This window comes from Rhamphochromis sp. 'chilingali', assembly GCF_963969265.1.
Source record: "Rhamphochromis sp. 'chilingali' genome assembly, chromosome: 13".
NCBI classification, from domain to species: domain Eukaryota; kingdom Metazoa; phylum Chordata; class Actinopteri; order Cichliformes; family Cichlidae; genus Rhamphochromis; species Rhamphochromis sp. 'chilingali'.
In genome coordinates this window covers 34,572,948-34,594,711 of record NC_137940.1, presented here as the reverse complement: position 1 = coordinate 34,594,711, position 21,764 = coordinate 34,572,948, and the positions used below count along the sequence as shown (strand labels likewise).

At 38.1% G+C, this 21,764-nt stretch overlaps 1 protein-coding gene across 2 annotated transcripts; it reads left to right on the top strand.

Annotated features, from left to right (window-relative positions):
* Nucleotides 1–1,897: 1,897 nt before the first annotated feature.
* Nucleotides 1,898–21,496, top strand: cenpi (centromere protein I). 2 transcript variants are annotated; one of them, XM_080901127.1, is made up of 20 exons: nucleotides 1,898–2,154; nucleotides 6,902–7,039; nucleotides 7,526–7,644; nucleotides 8,197–8,304; nucleotides 8,484–8,532; nucleotides 8,675–8,721; nucleotides 8,948–9,037; nucleotides 9,125–9,253; nucleotides 9,587–9,730; nucleotides 15,069–15,189; nucleotides 15,457–15,551; nucleotides 15,699–15,816; nucleotides 16,065–16,129; nucleotides 16,307–16,416; nucleotides 18,757–18,892; nucleotides 19,262–19,386; nucleotides 19,857–19,905; nucleotides 20,340–20,555; nucleotides 20,899–20,940; nucleotides 21,104–21,496. In XM_080901127.1, exons 1-20 carry the CDS (start codon nucleotides 1,992–1,994, stop codon nucleotides 21,236–21,238), a joined length of 2,199 nt encoding a protein of 732 aa, XP_080757253.1. In that variant the 5' UTR covers nucleotides 1,898–1,991; the 3' UTR covers nucleotides 21,239–21,496. The 2 variants fall into 2 exon arrangements, with proteins under 2 accessions (XP_080757253.1, XP_080757252.1); XM_080901126.1 differs by having other exon boundaries at nucleotides 20,337–20,555.
* Nucleotides 21,497–21,764: the final 268 nt, after the last annotated feature.

The window sequence follows — 21,764 nt, the reverse complement described above, 5'->3', positions numbered from 1 at the left end:
TGCCCCCCCCCCCCCGCGCCTTGTTATATAACTTCAGCCAGTCCCTGTCAAAGTAATTCCTTCATATTAGCACATATCCTACATACTACCTAGAAAAGTACTGTGTGCAACAGCTCTGCAAGAGAAGTCTTGGTCATTTTATTCTGTCCATTGCACATAGATTGGTTTATTATAAAATGCTGCTTAACTCAGGCTGGCATTAAGTTATTATTGTCAGAAGGGACTGACTTTCGCACCTTTTTTTGTTTATGTGAATTTTCTCATAAGATGACTCCTGATGGCCTAAACTCAAAGCTGTGTCTGACACAGCAAAAAAAAAAAAAGCCCTCATATGAGCAACAATCAAACAGGCTCACTGTACAGACTGGCTCTGATGGTTGTTTGTCTTAAGCCACTTTTCCTCCTGCTGAGCATGAAAGCTGGATGGGATATTTGTTACAGTTTGGATGAAAGTTATAAGAAGAAGACACGCTTTAAAAATCATGCATTATGCATTCCCCAAAGGGCAAATTATGACAGATGTTTGCAGAACAGCTTTGTCCACATGAAAAGAGAAATTTGTTTGTGAGTTGTAGCTGAGATTTCTGGCATACTGAAGAAAATATTAGGTAAATGAAATATAATATGATCTCTGGAAAACTAATTCAATCCCTGCAAAATGGCATAGGCATCTTAGATCACAAGCTGTTATCGTGGTTGCCACATTGATATTTTGGGATGAGCTATAATCTTTGTTCCAAAAGTTCATACGAAGTCCCACTTGATGTTTGTCGACTGTGCTTTTGATTTAAATTGTAAATGACAGATTTAAAAAAAAAAATCCACCTGACAAGGCTGATTTCTGCAAGGCTTGATCTGAAGATTTTCTGTGCCAGTTTTGGAAAAGACTGGAAAAAGGGCGAGTTATCAAAAATATTCTAACCAATCCATAAAGTCCAATATGGCTGTTACATTAATTAGTTAAGCATCAATATTCCATGGAAATTATGCCACAGAATATATGTGAGATGATCTATAGTGTAATGGTTTACAGATTTGCCTAAAACAATCAAAAGATGCTAAGTTTGATACAGGGAGGAGAAATAAATCCCTCTGGAGTTGAGTCAAGAAGGGCATTAAAATAGCTTTGTTCTACAAAAAAAAAGATTGTATACATCTGGGATATTGTCCTCCCACTGTAGACTGCATTCGACTAAGGATCTGGCGTCTATATGTAGGAAGACTCAGAAGTGTTGGTATTTAATTTTGGACAAAGCGTTTGAAGGCTACAGGATTCAAGAATGGCTGGCAAGATATGAGGTGCTAAAATGTAACTTCATTAATGAAGTGACATTTTTTGCTGTGAGCACCAAAGTAAATTAAAAGACTGATATAGCCTATATATCAGCTATTTCTAGGTTGATATGAAGGCTTCTAACCCTCCTTAAGTTCATTATCTGTAATTAATCTGTAATTTGTAGTTCTTTATAAGTGTCATATGAATGTAAACTGCATTTTCACAAAAAATGTGCTTTACAAACATATAACGGATTGAAAACAGAGTGAGCAGTAGTGGCTTGCTATGCATACAGTTAGGGTAAACACACAGCATTATTTTTGCTTTCTCAAAATAGGGTCCAGTTTTTTTAGGCCTGCGGCTCTTAAATAAATGCAACCCATAGATACCTGAGTAATTTTAGAGTGTCAGCTTCTTTGTTCACAGAGTGTTTAAGATATCTGACCGGTCCCTTTGTATTCTGTTCATCACTTTATTAAAAATGTAAAACATTTATTATGAAGAACAAATCTACACCAGTGACTATGAGGCACAGAATAACGATGGGCACTCAGCGAGGTGGAAGACGAAAGGACTACAACTCCCGCGAAGCAACAGAACGGGAAGCCCAGACTGCGCAAGCGCAGGGCAAACGGCCGCGCGGATGATTTGAGTTTTGTTTGAATGGCCGAAGACGAAGGGGGTTACCGTGTTTTTAAGTTTTGGCAATGTAGAGATGGCAGCAACGCAAAATCTGTCGGATTCAGACCAATCGTCTGTAAGCGACCAATCTGCGTCCAGTCGGAGCGGTAACAGAAGTATAAGAGTTGCAGAAAAGGAGAGGAGGAAGAACGAGGCGGAGGACCCGTTTGTTTTAGCTCTGAAATACTTCTCTGACGGTACGTCTAAATATAAACCTCCGCCCAACAACAGGCTGTGGCGTTACTGTTACTAACTATACAGTGTTTAACCTCAGCAGAAAACAGATGGAGAAAATCCAACGAGGCCTGAAAAAAAAGTGTATGATTTCGTTACTTTTGTATTTAATGTGGCGTGTAACGCAGCTAGCTAGCATACGCCTCCCCTGTATTAGCATTGGGACCCCGGGGAAGCCAAAATATCAGCGTCTTTGGCTATTAGGTAACAGGCATTGTGTCGTGCCAAAACACAAAGGGGTCAGCAAGCTCGCTTAAACCTCTCACTTGATTGCATGGATATTCTTTTAAAACAAGAAAGAATGAGGAAAATACTCTAATACGTCTGTGGGACTCGTATTATCTCGAAGCTCTACTTCAAGCAATTTTAAGTCAGTCATAGTCGTTGTGAGCTAAACAAATTAAAAGGGATTTTTAAGGAGGTTGCCAGAAAGCTGATTGTTTTACTTACTGGGATCACAGTGGGCTTTGGAATTCTGCATATTTTAAAGCGCTTCTAATATTTTATGTTAACATATGTAAAAGGGAGCATTTGGAGTAGAGCTTTAGGATTTTGAAGCGACTTGGATTCATCCTGAAATCATGGACGAAAAGTTGATACATGACCTGAGAGGTTTCGCTGAATTGAGATGGAAAAATAGTCACTCTTACTATCCATCTCATCCAATCATTTCCTTAACAACTTGCCCCTTTCCGTGTCATAGCTGACAGTAGGGCTGCTCAATTAATCGAATTTTAATCACGATTACGATCTGGGCTTTCAATGATCATTAAAAATGACTGAGCCGATTATTAGCCCCTCCCTCATTTATCCGCGACACCTTAAAGGCCGGTGTTGTGCCAAAAAGTGATTGTCTGCCAAAAACTGATTTCCGGTATTTGCCAAAAACTGATTGCTCGTATTTAAACTGCTATAAGTAACTTGTTGGGCTATAATATGTGAAACATATGTCAAATGCATCCCTCATGGATGACATAAAGTCATCTTGAGCCACAAACAACATTCGTGTAACAAGGTAGAAGCCGCAATCAGTTTTTGGCAGTGACTTTTATATAACCTTTATTTATCCAGTTAAAAAAAAATCTCATTAACATTAAAAATGTCTTTTGTAAGAGTAAGTTGGCCAAGAGGACAGCAGAAATGGCAGCAAATATTACAATATTTCCGTAAAAATATTTTAAGTGGGGATAAAGGACCGGATTGGTTATAATGTAAGTACAATAGCAGAGAGTTGTAAAGATACTTGAAAAACAGATATTGTTTTAATTCTCTATATAACCCCTTTGTAAACCCTGTTCACCGAAGTCTATTTACGAACATACGTAAAGATATTACACATAAAAAATACACAGAAACATTGGAAATCAGTTTTTGGCAGACAATCACTTTTTGGCACAACACCGGTCCGTGAAAATATTGTCGGGCGCAAAAAAGGTTGGAGACCGCTGATTAAGAGGACCCGAGGGAAGCCCGGAAAGCTAAACAGAAGTTATTTGGAGAGGAGAGTGACTGCCGCTGGTTGAAAAGAGAGGTAAAAAAAACTTCAGTGGTGTTGCACACTATTTTATATTATTTTTTAAAGTCATTGTTAACCCTTTAAAGCCGGTCAGAGCAGCACGCTCCGTGTTGTGTAACTATTTTTAAATCCCTGTAGAACCTGAACCGTGTAAGCTAGCCAATAATTTGTTTTGCATATGAAACCGGAGGAGTTGTACTTACATCTGATGCCATCAGCTTGTCCTCGGTCACAGTTTCCTTCCACATAAAGCTTTGCAAAAACTGCATAAAAAGCTCTTGCAGGAACAAAAACACAATATTCCAGAAACACGCTTTGCCGTTCCTATCAGCTGTTCGTAACACTTCCCACAGTGAAACAGACGTCAGCGGGAACTGTCGCATGTCCGCCATTTCCTGGCCGAAACCGGAAGTGACGTCATTTTCGCGGAAATTGTAGTTTTTTACTTGTAGGCCTTAAAAGCCTATACTGGTCATGTTTGACCTTTCTGAATAGTTGCTGGGATGCTTAGAACTCAAATTGCACTGCTGGAAATAGTTTATTTTGATGCACATGCTGTTTTCTTTGCAAATTTGCATCATAGGATTGTTTTTTCGTTTTTCCTGCAGTATATAAAAATTGGTGTATCTCCAAAATAAAACTATGAAGACACTCAAAATAAATTTCCTGTTGTTGTAAACTTTTTTTTGCAACTTTTTTGTATTTAAAGTTTTGAGGGATAAACCTCTTAAATTTCTCCAAGTAGAAATACATGTAAAAAACAAAAACGATTTTCAATTTTTTTGTAGTTTATTGCACTTTTTTGCAATTAATGTAGTTACTATGGACTTAATGCATACATATTATTAAAATATGGGCTATAACAGTTGCATAGCAAATTGAAATGCTCCCACAAACGGCACTACAACATGTAAAAAAAATAATATAAGCTCAGGCGGACTTGGTTCTATAGTAGGTCTTAAAGGGTTAAATAAATATCGTCAAATAATCGCGATCTCAATTTCAGTGAAAATAATCGTGATTATCATTTTTGCCATAATCGAGCAGCCCTAGCTGACAGCGAGTGAGTCACAACTGTATCACAGGGCTATTATTCTTACATTCTCAGTGAAAACATAGATTAATTTGTTCTAAAAGATTTATGTGGTTAAACCAACCATCCATCGGGGCATCTATCGATTTATCGTCTGCTTACCCAATTCATTGTCACGGGGCCTGAAGCCTATCCCTGGTGTCATAAGGTGACAGGTGTGGTACACCCTGGACAGACCACCAGTTTGCTACAGGGTTAATGCATTAAATCAATAACCCAGACAAATATAGTAGATTGATAGCTTTCTTTTGAACTAAGTATTTCAAAATCTGTTGACTTATGTGGAGGATTTCCTTCAAATAGGTGGTTAGAAGAGTCTTATAGTAATTTTAAACAACCTAAGATGTAAATATTCAACTAAAATATCACTTGCAGCCAATGGAGTGGTGATGTAACTTGTAGTTACTGACGGGTAATCATCATTATTTTTAAACAAGCAGGTAAGCAATCTTCTGTCAGACCTAGTATTAAGCCAGCATTGAAAACACAAACATTCCAGTATTTACATGAACAGGAAAGTATAGACCTACGGCAGTCACAAGTAACTTTAACTGGGTAAAAAGGCTTTCAACACACTACATTATGCTTTACTACATGTCAGAAATTTGATTAACTTCATCATTTTTAATAATTGAGCACAACCTTTATTATAGTCTTTTAGCCGATTAGACATTAGTGTAGCATTTCTTAACCAGAAAGAATATGTGGAGCTGCAGTTCTTTCCAGTACAAGTGGATTTCCCATGATTTGGTTTTTGCATGACTTTGAACATTTGTGGTGCATGACAACAGGACTGAAAAACTGTGTTGTATTGAATTTTGAACCATCTCATGTGATTTTCAAGAGTCTTTATATTTCTTTAATTGTGCTCTTTTGACTCTTTGCTTTATTTTTCCCTCCAGAAATTAGTATCTCTCATAAATATTTAGATATGAGTTAATTATTCATCCAGGATTCTCTTCCATATCTTCACCATCTGTGTTCTTATTCTTGTTATTTTATGTTAGTTCTATTTAGTGCTAGTGATGAAGTGGTTAAAGGCACTGTTAGTGATGCATTCCTGAATTACTTGCCTACAGTGACCCTGGTTCCTGCAACTTATTAAACATCTTAAAAGGCATTGGATGCATTAATTAATTAACTTGGCATAAAAGGATTCAAGGATGAAATGATTCAAGAGACTGACATCACTTGGATGTTTTATTTTAGATCATTTTAGTTGTTTTTGTCTTCACATTTTTAATGTATTTTTTGTTATTTTCTTGAAAATGCAGAAAAAGGAATGTACCACACACCTTCTGATTAAATACTTTAGCATGTAAGCAATAAAGCATCAAACATTGTCTAGCATCAGCCAACTAATTTGTTATTACTTTTAACTAATCTGACAAATATTTTCACCCTGGAGCTGTGTTGTATCTAAATAACCCCCAATGTCCTTGTAACCAGGAAAAGTCTAAATTATTTCTGTGATTTGACTCTAGATGACAGCAGCGCTGTGGTGTGTTTTTGTTATTCTTAATGAGAAGCCAGCAAATGCGTGAATATTTGATGATGGATTTAACACTGAGCTAAATTGTGAAAACAGACAGTTTTTATGTCGCAGTGAGTAAACATGTAATAAACTGTTTTTCTGGGGGGTCTGATGAAGCAAACTGTTTATATCAGCTCATACCCTGTCATCCGATATCAAAGTTGCTGACTTATTCTAGTGTGTGAAACTGTTTTGTTTATGTTTTTGTTTTGTTTTGTTTGCTTCTCAGCTCATTAACACATTCCATTTTAAGGCCCTGCAAGTCACTTCTTTACATAAAACTGTTTACATCCATCTATCCATTCTCTTCCGCTGGTCCTTATGAGGGTAGGCTGGAGCCTATCCCAGCTACCATAGGGCGAGAGGCAGGGTACACCCTGGACAGATTGACAGTCTGTCGCATGGCTAACGCATCGAGACGGACAACCTTTCATACTCACATTCATACTTATGGGCAATTTAGAATCATGTCTTTCCTGAAGTCTTTTAGGAAATATCAGTGTAAGTGTTTTTTCCATTTATATAAATGTACACACTTTAATACAATGTCACCTCTCCTCCGTGTAGTTGAAGCAGGGACTCCTGTTCTGGGGAATGATGAGCTGGAGAAGAACCTGGTGCAAGTGGAAAAGGTGGCCTATAGTCAGGGACTTCCCCCAGAAGCAGTTTCTATTATGCTGGAGTTTGCCATGAGCCTCCGTATGGGTAAGACTGTCTTTGCATCAGCCTCAAACTGGGTAAATTGGGGAATTTCCAGCAGGGAGGATGGGCTTGTGTAACAGAATTATAGAGAGCAGGAGTCTGTCAGATTGAGGACCTAGCAAATGTACTTTTGGTTACACTTTTCACACTTAACTGAAGACACACTTAATTGAAAACAACAATTCACCAAGCCTGCCAGTCTTTGTACTGTCAATAGAAAAAGAGAGCATAAGCACAACAGATCTATTGTAGTCTTCCACAATGTAATATTGTGAAGGTTAATTGAAAAGATCTATATAGTAATATAATATTAATTGTATAGTTTATAAAGAATTATTATTTCTAATCGATGTGATGTGAGTTTCATTCTTTTAATTGTACAGTCATTTGGACAGTGTGAAAAAATGTGTGGTAATGTCTTTGATATTACGTCGTTCTGCACTCTTTAAGGCTTCTTTTGATAAATTTTGCTCTGAATTTTTTGTGCAGGGACTTCTCCATGTGTCCGGGTGCTCAAGTGTCTGATTCCTGCCTCTGTGGTGCCACAGGAGGCTGTTGTTCGAGCAGTGGTTTGGCTCAGCGTTGGCAAGATGCCCATCAGCACTCAAGTAAGTGCACGTAAAATATTTGCACTAAAGGAAATATTATAACTTCAAATCCTTCTTTAGGGATTCAGTTAACTTTTGGGGCAGTAAAACTTTGTTTGATGTGCCTAAAGCTTCTTCTCATTTTCTGTTCATTAATTATTGTCTGGAGGAATATTTGTCCAGGGAACGCGTGAGTCTGGCTGTGTTGCAGCTCTGTTTGAGCTCCAGTCGTGTCTGTTTAGTATAATGATTGTAAATCCACCAAGTCCAACTTTTCAGCTCTGCCACACTAAAATTAGCACAAGGTATATTTTGGGATTCCAAAGAGCAGCTGAAAAGCGCAGGAAGTGAGATGTAGGAGCAGTTAAGAGATACCAGCCAATTTTCAAAATAAAATGCAACTCAGGCTCAAATACTCCACTTCTGAAGTTCTTCTGGTGTGTTTTGAAGTTCAGACTTGTTTAGTTTTATGCCTTGTTTATTCCTGGGGTCACACTGAAGACATAATTTCATTGTTCTATTTGATAAGAGTGTGACATTAACGACCATCAAACTTACTTCTCTTCCATGCAGGTTCTTTTCATAAAGTGGGTATTGACTGTATTTGATATGATTGATGCAAAGGACCAGCTACGAGCAATTTATGGCTTCATCTTCAACTTTGTCACAGATGAAAATCTGGTAAGTGCTGGCGATCTTTATAATAATGGGTTGAAATGACTGTTTAGACAAATCCGATGGCATTTACACATGTCAGGCACGCTTTTCACTAAGCTGGACTGTGTTTTTAACAGCTGGCAAGATAAATAGTTATGTTTTAAAGGTGTGAATTGATTAATCATGTTGTCAAAATTTTTCAGTGTCCTTTCATCTGCCATCTCTTGTACCTTTTGACCCGAAAGGAAAGCGGTAAGCCAAATACTTTTATCCTTGAAATCAGATCCCTATACTATGAAAATACTATTCTCCCTTTTTTCAGTTTACTTCTTTGTTTCACCTTTTTCCTCATCACTTTTCTGAGGTTTTTTAACATCTCATTTTGTCGCGGTAGTGCGAGTCTTCAGAGTCAGGAAGCTACTGGAACTACAATCTAAACTGGTAAGCATCCTGCAGTTTTGATGTCGTCATTAATCAAGTGAATTTCATTATTTCCTTCCTCAGTGTGAGAATCATTTTGGAATTTAATTGCAGAAATGCAACGGCACAATTTTCCCATAAACAGTTACCCTCCAGTTGCCCATGTCGCGCATCTCATTATGAAAGAAACAAAAAATGTGATGCAGAGTACAAAGATGGGACTGATTGTTTATTGTTTTCTTCTCAGGGAAGACAGCCTTTCCTCCTGCACCTACTGTCACTTTACAAAGTGTTTTGCCCTGAACTGGTGACACTCTCCATTCCATCACGGATGAAGGTTTGTACCTAAAACATACTTGCTCTTGGAATACGACCATTCTCTGGAAAACAAAGCAAACATGGTGGTTTTCATCTTTTGTTGCAGAGTGGGTTTAGGAACCACATTTCTCCCTGGCAATCAGCATTGATTGCTGTCCAGAAGAGGAACGGTTTGCAAGGCGCTTCCAGCATGAGTCTGGTCACAAACAAGGATAAAACCAACCCAAGAAAAAGGGTATGCATCTTTTAATTGGGTTTGTAGCCAACCGTCAGCTACTGCTGCTGCCTGACAGTACCTTCCCAGCTTTTCATTTGTTGGAGGTTCACATTAGTGTGTACTTTATTTGTGCCAGCAAAAAAAATTGGCATATTTTCATTCAGATGTACACTGCAGATCATTTTCTTGATTACTTTGTACATTTTCTTGTGCTGCCTGATGCTTTTTTCCCTTCCGTTCATTATCATTGTGTTTTGAACTGTTAGTCAAAGGAGATACATAATTATTTGTATTCAAGCAGTTTATCATGATTTTAACTCCTTTGCTTTTTACTTTCTGCTTCTTTCTTAGAAACACTGCCACCTGGAATTTCCTGCTTTGATTCCTGCACTGAACAAAGAAGCTCAGTCTGAGCAGTCCTCCAGCAGAAGGATGGTCCCACTGGTTGAGCTCCACTCTTTTGCTCAGCTGTTGGAAAATATGCATCGTATAGAGGTAATTTCTCCTGTGATAAATCTCAGAGTTCTGCATCTGTCAAGTGCCGACACTGGGGAGGCATCTTGATCTTTCGCTGTGTTGCTTCCTCTTATCTAGTTCAATTTTACAGATCAGCTGTAAATCATTTCAGCAACAGAATATAATGTATTCTAGTTGGCCACTGAAGTGTCCCAGTAAATCAGATGCAGCAGGAAAATGAGAATCCCTTCTTCCTAACTACCAAGAAACACCAGCAGTGATGACAGCTGTCAAAGGAACACTGCGGTCTCAGGATGGATTAATAGTGAAGCAAAAGACAAATCTATGATCTAAACTACTAACATGGAATTAAGAGAAAAGAGAATATATAATGAAAATTACTTTTTCACTTTTAGAACAAGTACACTGGCTACTTGAATGGATGGCAAGAACTTGTGGCTTAAACGGGTTTTATACGTTTTGTGTCTGCTTGGGTCCCTATCATGTAAATTTCGTCATTGAAGAGTGAGTGCAAGGAACTCACCTGTGGAGAACTGATATTATAACTCGTCAACTATGCATGCGCCCAGGCAGCAAGTTTAAAGTGGACTTGGACGAAGTAAAACAGGAGAGAATACTCTGTCGTGAGGACTCCAGCTGTCTGTGGCTTTAAACAGGCTTTTTCATAAGGAATATATATGTAAAGATGCAGCATCTCATACTGAGCCCCCACAGCAGGTTCACAAGAAAGGCAAAAGAGAAGGAGAAGTCCTTTTAAGGGGTCTCATAACAGGCGTATAACAAAAATACCAACTTCCTCAGGTGACTACTTACATTACAGAAGTTTTTTTTTGTATTAGGAATTTTCTTTTATGTTTAAATATGCAAACTGGGCATTGCCAGTTAAATTATGCGTGTAAATTGGCAAGAAATCCCGATCTTGGATCAAATCACATTTAAGTCACCAGTTCAGCAGGCTTTGAGTGACTCAGTAAAAACTTTGGGCGCATAGATATCAAATTGGAAAGTTTGGATATGCTACTGAAGTGAGGATTTTTGGATCAGAGTACAAGTATTTATAGAATGTTATACAATTATAATGTACTAGTAAAATAAATTCTTTACTTAAACATACACTTGAAGCGTCACCATTTGATTACATACACAAAATCCAACATTATTACTTTGCTTAAACAGCAGAGAAAGTGCAGTAAAAATATCTAAATGTGTATTTTGGGCTTTTATTTTCACAAGTGGGAAAGAAGACATGTTATTGATGCAAAATGGCACAACACCTCAAGTCTGACTGGTCCATAAGAATTTTTTTCCCTTTAGTAGCTGTGTTTAAATTGTGTTATATCCTCTGGGCCACAGGGTGGCGCTGTGTTACTGTTGTATTTGTATGAGTTTATTGTGCTTGGCCATTAAAAACTTTGACCTAGAGAAACCACAGCGTAAGTGGCCTGTGGCTGTTTATTATATTAGAGCACAAACTGACTTCATTTCATTCATTCATTCATTTTTCATTTATTTATTCATTTTCAGGCACAACAAATACCTATATTGAACATAAAATACACAAAACAAAAAACAAAAATTGCCTGAAAAAGGAGTGGGACGAAGAAAACTTATTAAATCCCACCCCTATACTCACTCATCAACAAAAAAAACAATAAACTTCCCGCAGCTACGCCCATCATTGCATACAGACCCATCAACAGCTCCGGGCACATACAAGCATCTAAGCGGCAGCTCGCAACCAACAATTAGAGCCTTCATAACTGAATACAGAATATATAAATTATAAATTGCATTACCACAGGTAACAGGCAGTAATAACTACAAGTAACAGACACACATACATATACATACATATATATCTACACACACAAGTACATATATGTACATACATACGCACACTTTATTTATTTTTTTTTTATTTTGGAATCCATACCAGCAATGGTAAGAGGACAGACATTACAGAGCACACTAAAACCCATCATTGAGTATACTGTGACCAGACCAACTGTTTGTAGAGAAATTTAAATCTATGAATATTTTTGCATTGTTTCAATTGTAAACTCAGACTGTTCCAGATTTTCACACCACATACAGACACACAAAAGCCTTTACGGGTTGTTCGAGTTCTGGGTAATTTGAATTCTCCAAAGCCTCTCACATTATAAACCTTTTCTCGAATTTCAAATCTAGTTTGTAAATTTGCCGGTAAAAGTTTAGTAAAAGCTTTATACAAAATTATGGATGTATTGTAATTAACCAGATCCTGGAATTTAAGTAACTTTGCCTGAAGAAAGAATTTGTGAGTATGATCTAGATAAACAGCCTTGTGAATAATACGCAGTGCTCGTTTCTGTACTGTGACTAATGGATTAGTTGTATTTTTATATGTATTTCCCCACACTTCCACACAATATGTAAGATATGGAAGAACCAGGGTACAGTACAGAGTACGAAGTGCATCTTTATCAAGGAATTGTTTCACTTTGTTCAAAACTGCGAGGCTTCTAGAAATTTTGGTTTTTATGTGTCTGACGTGGGGTTTCCATGAAATTTTGTTATCAATTATAACTCCCAAAAATTTGTTTTCACTCACATTATCAATTGGTACACCTTCAATGATAATTGGTAATTCTATATTATATTTTAAATTACCAAAAAACATTGCTTTAGTTTTATTTATATTTAATGATAATTTATTTATGTCCATCCATTTTTTTATTAATTGTAGCTCCCTGTTTACGGTCATTACAAGATCAGTATAATCATCGCTACTGAAAAATATGTTGGTGTCATCTGCGAACAGTATGAGTTTAAGTACTTGAGAAACATCAAAAATATCATTTATGTATACATTGAAAAGTTTTGGTCCCAACACTGACCCTTGGGGAACACCACATGTAATACCAAGTTTCTCTGAATGGTAATGCCCTATGCTAACATATTGTTCCCGACCCGTTAGGTAACTTTTTAACCAGTTACCAGCTTTCCCTCGAATACCATATCTTTCCAATTTATCCAGTAAAATTGAGTGATTGATTGTGTCGAAGGCCTTTTTGAGATCAACAAAAATACCAACTGCATATTTATTTTTATCCAGTGTATCAGTAATTTCTTCTACTGCCTCAATTATCGCCATTGAAGTGGTTCTTTGCGTTCTGAAACCATACTGACCAACATTTATTATTTGATGTTTTTCAAGGAATTTTTCTAATCTTGAATTAAAAAGTTTTTCTAGAACTTTTGAGAATTGAGGCAGTAGAGAAATAGGCCTATAATTGGTAAAACTGTGTTTGTCATTACTTTTATATAGTGGTATTACTTTTGCAATTTTCATTTTTTTTGGAAAACAACCGGACTGAAATGATAAATTACAGATATATGTTAAGGGACTAGCAATATTCAGAATAACCTGTTTAACTACAGACATATTTATGTCATGATAATCCATTGAAGACTTACTTTTACATTTTAATGTGATATTTATTACTTCTTGCTCATTTGTAGCTGAGAGGAACAGTGAAAAGGGATTTGATTTTATATTACTGATATTTTCATTTTTATGACACGGGATGTCCGCTGCTAGTTCAGGGCCAACATTTATGAAGAATTTATTGAACCCATCGACAATATTACTCATGTTGTGATTTTCACCATTTGCATCAGTAAAATATTCAGGATATGATGTTCCAGAAGATCCTTGTTTAATTAAGTTGTTTAACACATCCCAAGTTCCTTTTATATTGTTTTTATTTTCATATAATCTTCTTCTATAATAAAGTTGTTTGCTCGTTCTTATAATATCAGTCAATTTATTTCTATATGCTTTATATCTTTGTTCCACTTCTTTTGTTTTTACTTTGATAAACTGTTTATACAGATTGTTTTTCTTTTTGCAAGCATTAATAATTCCTTTTGTGAGCCAAGGACTTTTTATCTTTTTTTTCTTTGTCATGTGTTCGTTTACAGGACAATGTTTATTGTACCACATAGTAAAAATATCTAGAAAATTATCATAAGCCTTGTCCACATCTGACTCTTCATACACCGAACTCCAATCTTGTTGTGCTAAATCGAAATTGAAGGCATGAATTGCTTCTTCATTTATTGTTCGCTTTGCTATCATGATCTTGGTATCTATTTTTTTTAAATCACAGTCACACAAAGTAAAAACTGGTAAGTGGTCAGTTATATCACAGACAAGCAGGCCACTATTAATTTGGAAATCCATGACATTAGTAAAAATATTGTCAATAATAGTGGCGCTATGTGATGTTATTCTGCTTGGCTTTGTTATTGTTGGATATAGTGATAAGCTGTACATTGTGTCAGTAAAGTCATCAATGGCTTTTAACCTTGTTGGATTTAGCAAATCAATGTTAAAATCACCACAGATAAATAGTAATTTTTGGTTCACCGAAGCAAACGTTTTTTCTATCCACTTCATGAGCAGAGTGCTTGTCATTTGTTTTTTAAACAGGCTGTTGCTTTTTTATTTTTACAGATATCATCAGCGTGTTATTTGTCCTTTATGAGTAATGAAAGCAAGGGATGTTAGTGGAGATGTATCCGAGTAATGCATTGGACAAAGTTGCAAAGCAAATGGTCATTTAGAGAGGCCTCTCCATAAATGTCTATTTGCCCTGCAGATTCAGTGACCTGATAAACCAATGTAAGTCATTTTAAAAGGATTGCAGGGTTTTATGCGTCATGCTACATAAATTCACCTCTTTCACTGCCCACAAAGCAAACGTGGACAATAAGGCTTGGAGGGCGTTGGTGCCAAATGTGTTTATGGCAGGGAGAGTGGTGCTTTGCCACGTGTTAGGAAAGACAGATGAGTACAATCAATTTCCCTCATAAAACTATTCGGTTACGGCATTGACAAAGGATCATTGATTATTTCCCTCACGGCCGGCGTTCTTGTTGTCAAAAGCAGAATGGTGCTTTTTCAGTTTAACGATACAGTTGCTCCATAATTACTGAAGAGCTGAGTTGTGTCCATTTACAGTCTGTCTTTCTCTCATTCTAATTCGTGTATTAAATTGACAAAGTCCCCATATTGAGAGGCAGCTGTTCAGCCACAATAAGGGACTGTATAAACTATCCAGTGTGGTGGAAGAAGTGTCCCAGTACTGCCATTATGGGGATTACCAGATACCGAGGAACTGGCTTAAAATTAGACTGGTGGCCAACCCTGTGATAAGGACACGATCATCTGTTGGTTCTTACACTCTTATTTATTTCAGCTTCTGTGTTTGTTTATTTGTTTTTTGCTTCTGTGTACCTGTTGTCTTTATGTGTCTTTCTGGTTATTTTAGTTTCTTAATCATAATTTTGCTTTATGTGTTTCCACCAGCTGCCTGCTCAGATGGGCTCGCTGCTGGGTTCCAGTCTGGCGCTGCAGTACCTGGACTGTGTGCAGGATGAGTCTGCCCTCCTTCGCCTCAATTTCTGGTTAGGCTACGCTTTTCACGAAGGTAAGTCGGGAACGCACACTACACACTACATAACTGCTGTGACATGTTCTTTCTAGAAGTTAGAGGAAAAGCAGAGCTGACCTTGAGCTGAACCCCAACATAACTTTGTTGCCATGTTAAAGGGATTCTTTTACAGAAGGGTTTAAAGACATATGAGAATATGTCTCCGTGTGAAGATGCAGTGCATCTGAAATCTCCTGCTGTCCTCTTTGTAGTGCTCTGAATTTTTCACGCAGTAAATACCCTTTTTGACTGTATTTTTTAAAGAGTTTTTATTCTGTGGCGATGGAGGACCCAGTCAGACTTCAGAAGAAGCTCTCCAGTTTTTGAACAAGTTGCTGTCTGCACAGCACTTTCTGCAGGTGAGCCCCTGATAGCGACGTCCACAGCTCACTGACATCGTCATTATTTCTGATGCTCATTAACCTGGCGCCACACGCGTACCTGATACGTGCTGTGTACCAACGCTGAGCCAAAGATTTATTTCAAATCATAATTTTCTCCAACAGGAGGGCTTTTCCAGTTCAGAGGTTTTCCTCTATAAATTTCTGAATGTTTGGGACGGCTCACTACTCCGTCCGCAGATCCTCGGCCTGCTGAGCAACATTCCGGTTGTTCCAAGTTCCCGTGAGTGTTACCTCCACAGATCACTGCTTTCTATGACCGTCTTTCTTCACAGCTCAATTTTCTCTCCTTATGTCTGTCAACGTACACTTACATAACACAGGTTTTCTCTCTGATCTTGTCGTGCACTTGAATAAAATCACAGTCATGTTCTCATCTTAGCAAGCTGTCATTTTGTCCTTTATGTAGGGAACTGTAACGCATTGAATTGTACGTCAGGTACAATAGTGACCTTTTGTCTCCCCCTTCAGAGATCAGAAGGCTTCTGTTTGAGCCTCTCATGCAGCTTTTCTTCACATCCTCGCTGTTTTTCAAGGTAGGCTTTTCTTTCGCAGACACAAACAGATCAAACTTGCTCCCATTACTGTTCAAAGTTATTAGGAAAAAAAAATGCAGTAGTGAAAAACAGCGCAACAAAGCCCTTGAGTAGTTCAGTGTTTAACATGCTGCATAATTGGTTCTTTTTCTCTCTTTCGTGTTTGTATCTCTGCAGTGTGGACTGATGGAGTGTCTTAACAATATGCTGTTGAAGTGGTTGACCTGGCACTCCATTTATGCTCTGGAAGACGACCTGGACATCAGCCTCAACAGCCACACGTCCATGTGAGTTTCACATCTGTTCAGTTATATTTAGTTCCATGTATATAGCGTGTTTTCTGAGCAATAGTCACTTCAAGGGAAGTAAACCTGGATGATTTAGCAATCTGACGTTAGCATGCAGTAGAAAGTAGGGAGGAAGACAGAGTCCTGCAGCAGAATCGGGCTCAGGGAGGGACAGCCACTTGATTTATTCCAAAATCTGAGATATGTTGAATAGAAAATCCAAAAAACCGTGAAGACCCCAATAAATGGAAATCTAATACGATTCCCTAAGGAGAGCATTGTGGTATGCAGAGGTAAAAATCCTCCCTGGTTTCAGATATTATAGAACGTGTTCAGCTGCATAACCAGTAAGCGATGCAGAGGTCACGATCCATTAATTATCAACATCCATTTAACACATCCTCAGTCATTTGGATGACCTCTGCATCAGCTGATGGAGGAAACAAACAGTGTGTTGATTCAGACAGCAGACATCAGTAATGACAAATTCCCTACGCAAGTGAAATGGACACCTTCCAACAGCGAGTGGTTCATTACTCAAGCCAGATAAACATTCCTGTGCAGTAACATGTGCAGGACTACTCCCCTTTTCAATCACTAGTTCAACCCTTCCACATTTCTTCTTACCTTGGAGATAAATGTCCCTGAAAAATCCTGAATCCAGGTACAGTCACGCTGTGGTCGGGGATGTATGAGTGTGTCAGTGCCTCGCTGCAACACTCCATGAAGCACATCAAACTCCACTCTCTGTGTTCCCCCGTGGGGCTCAGTCAGCTCACCGCGCTCATCCATAGTACTGTCCAAACACCTCACATTCTCCACGATGATCGCTGGAACAGCTCCTGCTCTGAGACCCCGTTGTTTTCTCCGTAGCTTCTCCAGGATTACAGGCTTTGCTCGTGGAAGTAAAAACTGTCAGCACGACCAACAGCTGAAGACAAGGCAGAGGAAAATACAAACACCAGGAACAGCAAACAGAACAAAACACAAACTACAGGAGAGTGCAGACAGAAGTTAATGGCTTACAATAGTGAGAAATTCGTAGAGGAAAGAAAAGAGAGGTATCGAAACAAAACACTCAGTACATCATGGGAGGTTCCGCCTGAGCCTGTAGGAGTATAAGCAGTGGATGGTTCGGTTTAAACCATAACTATAGGCTTTATCAGAAAGGAAAGTTCGAAATTATTAAGAGGTCTTTAAAATATGATGATGTAATTTGATCATTCAAGGCTTTGTATGTAAATGATTTTGAATGTAATCCTAGATTTGGAAAGCCTTTAGAACAACCTGATGATATGGAATTATAGATTTTCAGCCTAGAAGTTAAAAAAAAAAATCCATGATATAGTTTTTCACTGTTGCTTTGAGATGGGATTTTTTTGAATATTGGTAGAACTGTAAAGAGAAAGAAGCCAGACCTCAAGCTTAAGTTTATTAGGGAGTGAATGACACATCCTGCAGGCCAAGTAATGTAATACATAGCGGATATCTGGTTAGACACCCATGTTCTGAGAACTTAAAGTGCCAAATATGATAACCTAATTATAAAATTACATCTGCTTCCTGCTTTCTTGATGCTTGAAACTTGTACTTTGTGTCACGAAATGCTTTCTCATAGAAGTTGGCTTTTTATTTATTGTGCCTTAATTGACTAATTACTTTCCCCCAAGGACAAAACAGTAGTTTTAATTTTGATTATTGGCAAATTAAGTTAAATGTCAAGTCTCTTGTTGCAACTTTTTTTTTTTTTAATTTTTGATTACGTTAAATCTTGAAAGACAACTGACATTTGTATATGTTGCAACTATTTATCTTGAATTGAATCCATCTGTTATCCACTGGCAGCTAAAGCAAATCAGTCTTTATTGTATGTTTTCCCTTTGGGTTTTGAGCTCGTTTATACAAGTCCTTTATTTGAAATTTGTTTGGGAACAAGTGGCACCTTAATATTCCAGGGAAACGATTTTCTAGCTTCCAAATTGAAGGGTGGCGTACGAGTCAATTATGTTTAAATGCCTGAGCTTCATCACTTGTTTAATCCTGCAATAAATGCCTTCAGTCAGTGGAAAGATCCATTTTACTCAGTGCCATTTCCAAGTTCACCTGTGGTATTTACCCAGTGTACAACTCATTGAAGAAATCATTGATCACGCATTGTGTTTGTATCTGTTTGATTCAGTGTTTGTCATTTGTGTTTGCAGTGAGCTGCTTTGGATAGATTCCTGTGTTTTTATATGAAAAACTGCAACAAAGTTTCAAAGGACATGACTTAAAGGCTGTCACAGGTGTCATTTAACATCCGTTTTGGGTAAAGTGACTCTCTTTTGCCCTGTGTTCCAGAAACATGACTCTGTCGGGGTTTAAGGATTCGGTGATGGAGCTGATTCACTTTGTGGGTCGACTGGCCTCTGTGGGCCTTCAGCTTGAAGGCTGTCACTGTCTCCTCCTCAGCTTCGTCCTGGACTTCTATGAGACGGTAAAAAGAAGAAGAAGCTGGAGTTAATGATTTTATCTGTTTTGTCATAATCTGTGTTTGCGATTTGTTATTGTCTCTATATAGTGACACAAAAAATAAAACATCCTCGAGATGTTTCACCACCCCTACCTTGCAGAATGATGGTATTTGTAGGGTCTGACACCTTAAAAACACAAGCCCAGTCTTATTTAGCAAAATGCAAGTAGAGGGAGAGAACATGAGATTCCCTGAACAGCTTTAAAGATCAACTTGTAGCAGAGCACACTCTTTCTAAAAGGTTCAGCGGGGATGCATATTCTATGTCTGAGCCTCTGCTTTAACGTTTTTAATCTCTGTGGGTGTTTGTTACATGTTTTTCTCCTCCCGCAGGTTTGTGACACATTTCTGAAGTATGGCCTCCCTCTCATAGTGATGCCTCCAGCTGGAGTCTTTTACCCAGCCCTGTTTGCCACTGACCCCGTCAGCGTGGACCGACTGGCCTACATCATGCACAGGTGGGTGCTCAGCACCTCTATGGGAAGCTGCCATAAGCTTATCTTAATGCATACATTAGCAATGCCCTAAATGTAGTATGTCATATGCTGCTTATACATATTTGATAAAGGGACTGAATTGGAATCAAATGGCTTAATTGAACTTGCATGTTAAGGCATTATTAATGATGGAGGCCAGGGGGCAATACCCTAAAGCCCAGATTCTTTCCTTACGTGGAATTCTAGTATCATTTATAACTCCAGGCTTTAATAACACACGTCCTTATAGCCTAACTAATTGAGTACACCCTGGGGTTTTAAAATAATTTTACCAAAGCTAAGAGTAAAAAGCCGTGACTCCAAAATTAAAACGTAATTGCACGGTGTGTTTTGACTGACCATAGAGAACTGGCTGTTGTGCAGTGATTTATGATCACAGAGGCCACTGGTCCATTGCTTTTATTTATTTATTTTTCTTCTATTTTCATCAGGTACAAAGTGAACTTGACATCAGCCAAGAGCCAAGAGAAAGTGACAGAGGTAAAGATTGATGCTTATTGTTTTTGTTATGTGAAAATGAACATGTGAACAATATTATACATTAATTTTCTGCTTTAATGTTTTAGTCGATGCTCTCTCTGTGTTTTGCCCCTTCATTCACTTTCGTAGATTTAATAGTAAAGCTCCTTAGGAGTCTACAAGCATCTACTTAAACCTGGTGACTTTAATATCTTCTCAGATGTGAACTTAAAGTTGTCCTTTATTACAGCAGTCACTGTGAGCTGCGAATTTGAAAGTACATGTCAGTCAAGCCAGTATGTGTGCCTGAAAATGTCATTGGCAGCCTTTATTAAGTAAAACAGCCTTGGTAAATGGTATTCAGATTAATCATCACAGCATCAGATCTCTGTAGTTCGGCTATACTCTTACTCCACTTTCTTAGTTTCTCCTTTTGGAAATGTGCTTCTCAGCAGGCCTTTCACATCAGCCGCCAGACTTTCCGTGAGTTCAACCACTACGTCGTCATCATGGTCAACTGCCTGTGGAACTCCAGAATGTTTTATCCAGGGATGGGCGTACAGCTGGGAGAGGAGCTGCTTCTCAAGAGTAACGTGCCACAGTACGGGTCGAGCTTCGACCTCGTCCACCATCCTGCCTTCATGAGCTACGCGGTCAACTTTCACCAGAAGGTGAGTGCGCGTCATTTGTCTTGATTTGGATTGAATCCTACATGCTACAGTAAAACCCATGCTTATTTTCATACCGCACAGGGAATTTGAATCAGCAGGCAGCGCGGTTATTCATCTTACAGACCAGCTAAATGTGGTGTTAATGTATCTTTCACAGATGATGCATTAATACAGAAGATTTTATTATTAATGAGTGCAGCGTGAGATGGGGTTTTTCATCAAGTTTAATAATATCCGCACCTTTTTTATTTTTTGGTTGGGTCCAACTGCATCATCCAGCAGTGATCCTGTGAGATTCGCGAAGGCTGGCTGTCGATAAATATTAATGTTCTCTTTTCATCAGTGTTGGCCGGGGAAAAAGGACATGGACCTCAATTCCATAAAGGTATGAGAGGTTCCTTTTCATTTCCCTGCATTTATAATAAAGTTCAGGTGTAGTTTGATGTGCATCGGTCATGTTTCATAGATTAATAGAGACATCTTTGATCACACAAATCTTCAGATGTCTGCAATCTGACCTGACATGTTTCTGTGTGTGTGTGTTTCAGCACTCCAAGCCATGGAATTGGTACCTGGAGTATTTGTTCACTCAGGGCTATGACGGCCTTAAACATTTTGTTCAGAGTAACATCAGCTGGCAGCTGAAAGCAGACGATGGTCAGGTTGACGCACAGCGGAGGTAGAAGCGGAACCCGGCAGAGAAGAAAAAAAGCGCCAACTCGCTTCTTATATCCCCCCTTTTTAAAAAAGACTTGTACATATTTTTCCCCTCGCCTCTTCCAAGTGTGCGAGTCGTTTTTATGTAAATACATTTATCTGTCCTTATTGTCTTGTACATTTAACAATGATGGCATAATGTGTTTTTTTTTTTTCCCCTTGTACAGCTTGTCAGCTGCAAACCTATTAATTGCACTCTTGAAAAATAAATAAGTGTAAGACTTTTCCTTTTTTATGCAAATAAATAACACCTGTTGTTTCTAAAGAACACAGCACTCACAGTTCATAGTTTATTTTAAAATAATTTAAATCCCTGAGTTTTGCTTCTTTCTCGTGAATTCTAGTCCACCATTATAAAATGGTATTTGTCTAATTTCGGTGCGAGCCAACCTGGATCATACCCTACTTGTATTTTTTTTAAATGCTTTGAAACAAAACAAAAGCACTACGTGGACTTGAAGTTTCTTCTTTTTTTATTTTATCCTAAGTCAG

Excerpts from the sequence above, each read along its gene's own strand:
- cenpi (XM_080901126.1), top strand. The coding sequence starts at position 1,992 with ATGGCAGCAACGCAAAATCTGTCGGATTCAGACCAATCGTCTGTAAGC. Across the intron at positions 7,645-8,196 it reads AGATGCCCATCAGCACTCAA|GTTCTTTTCATAAAGTGGGT; the intron begins GTAAGTGCACGT and ends TCTTCCATGCAG. Across the intron at positions 20,941-21,103 it reads TGGACCTCAATTCCATAAAG|CACTCCAAGCCATGGAATTG; the intron begins GTATGAGAGGTT and ends TGTGTGTTTCAG.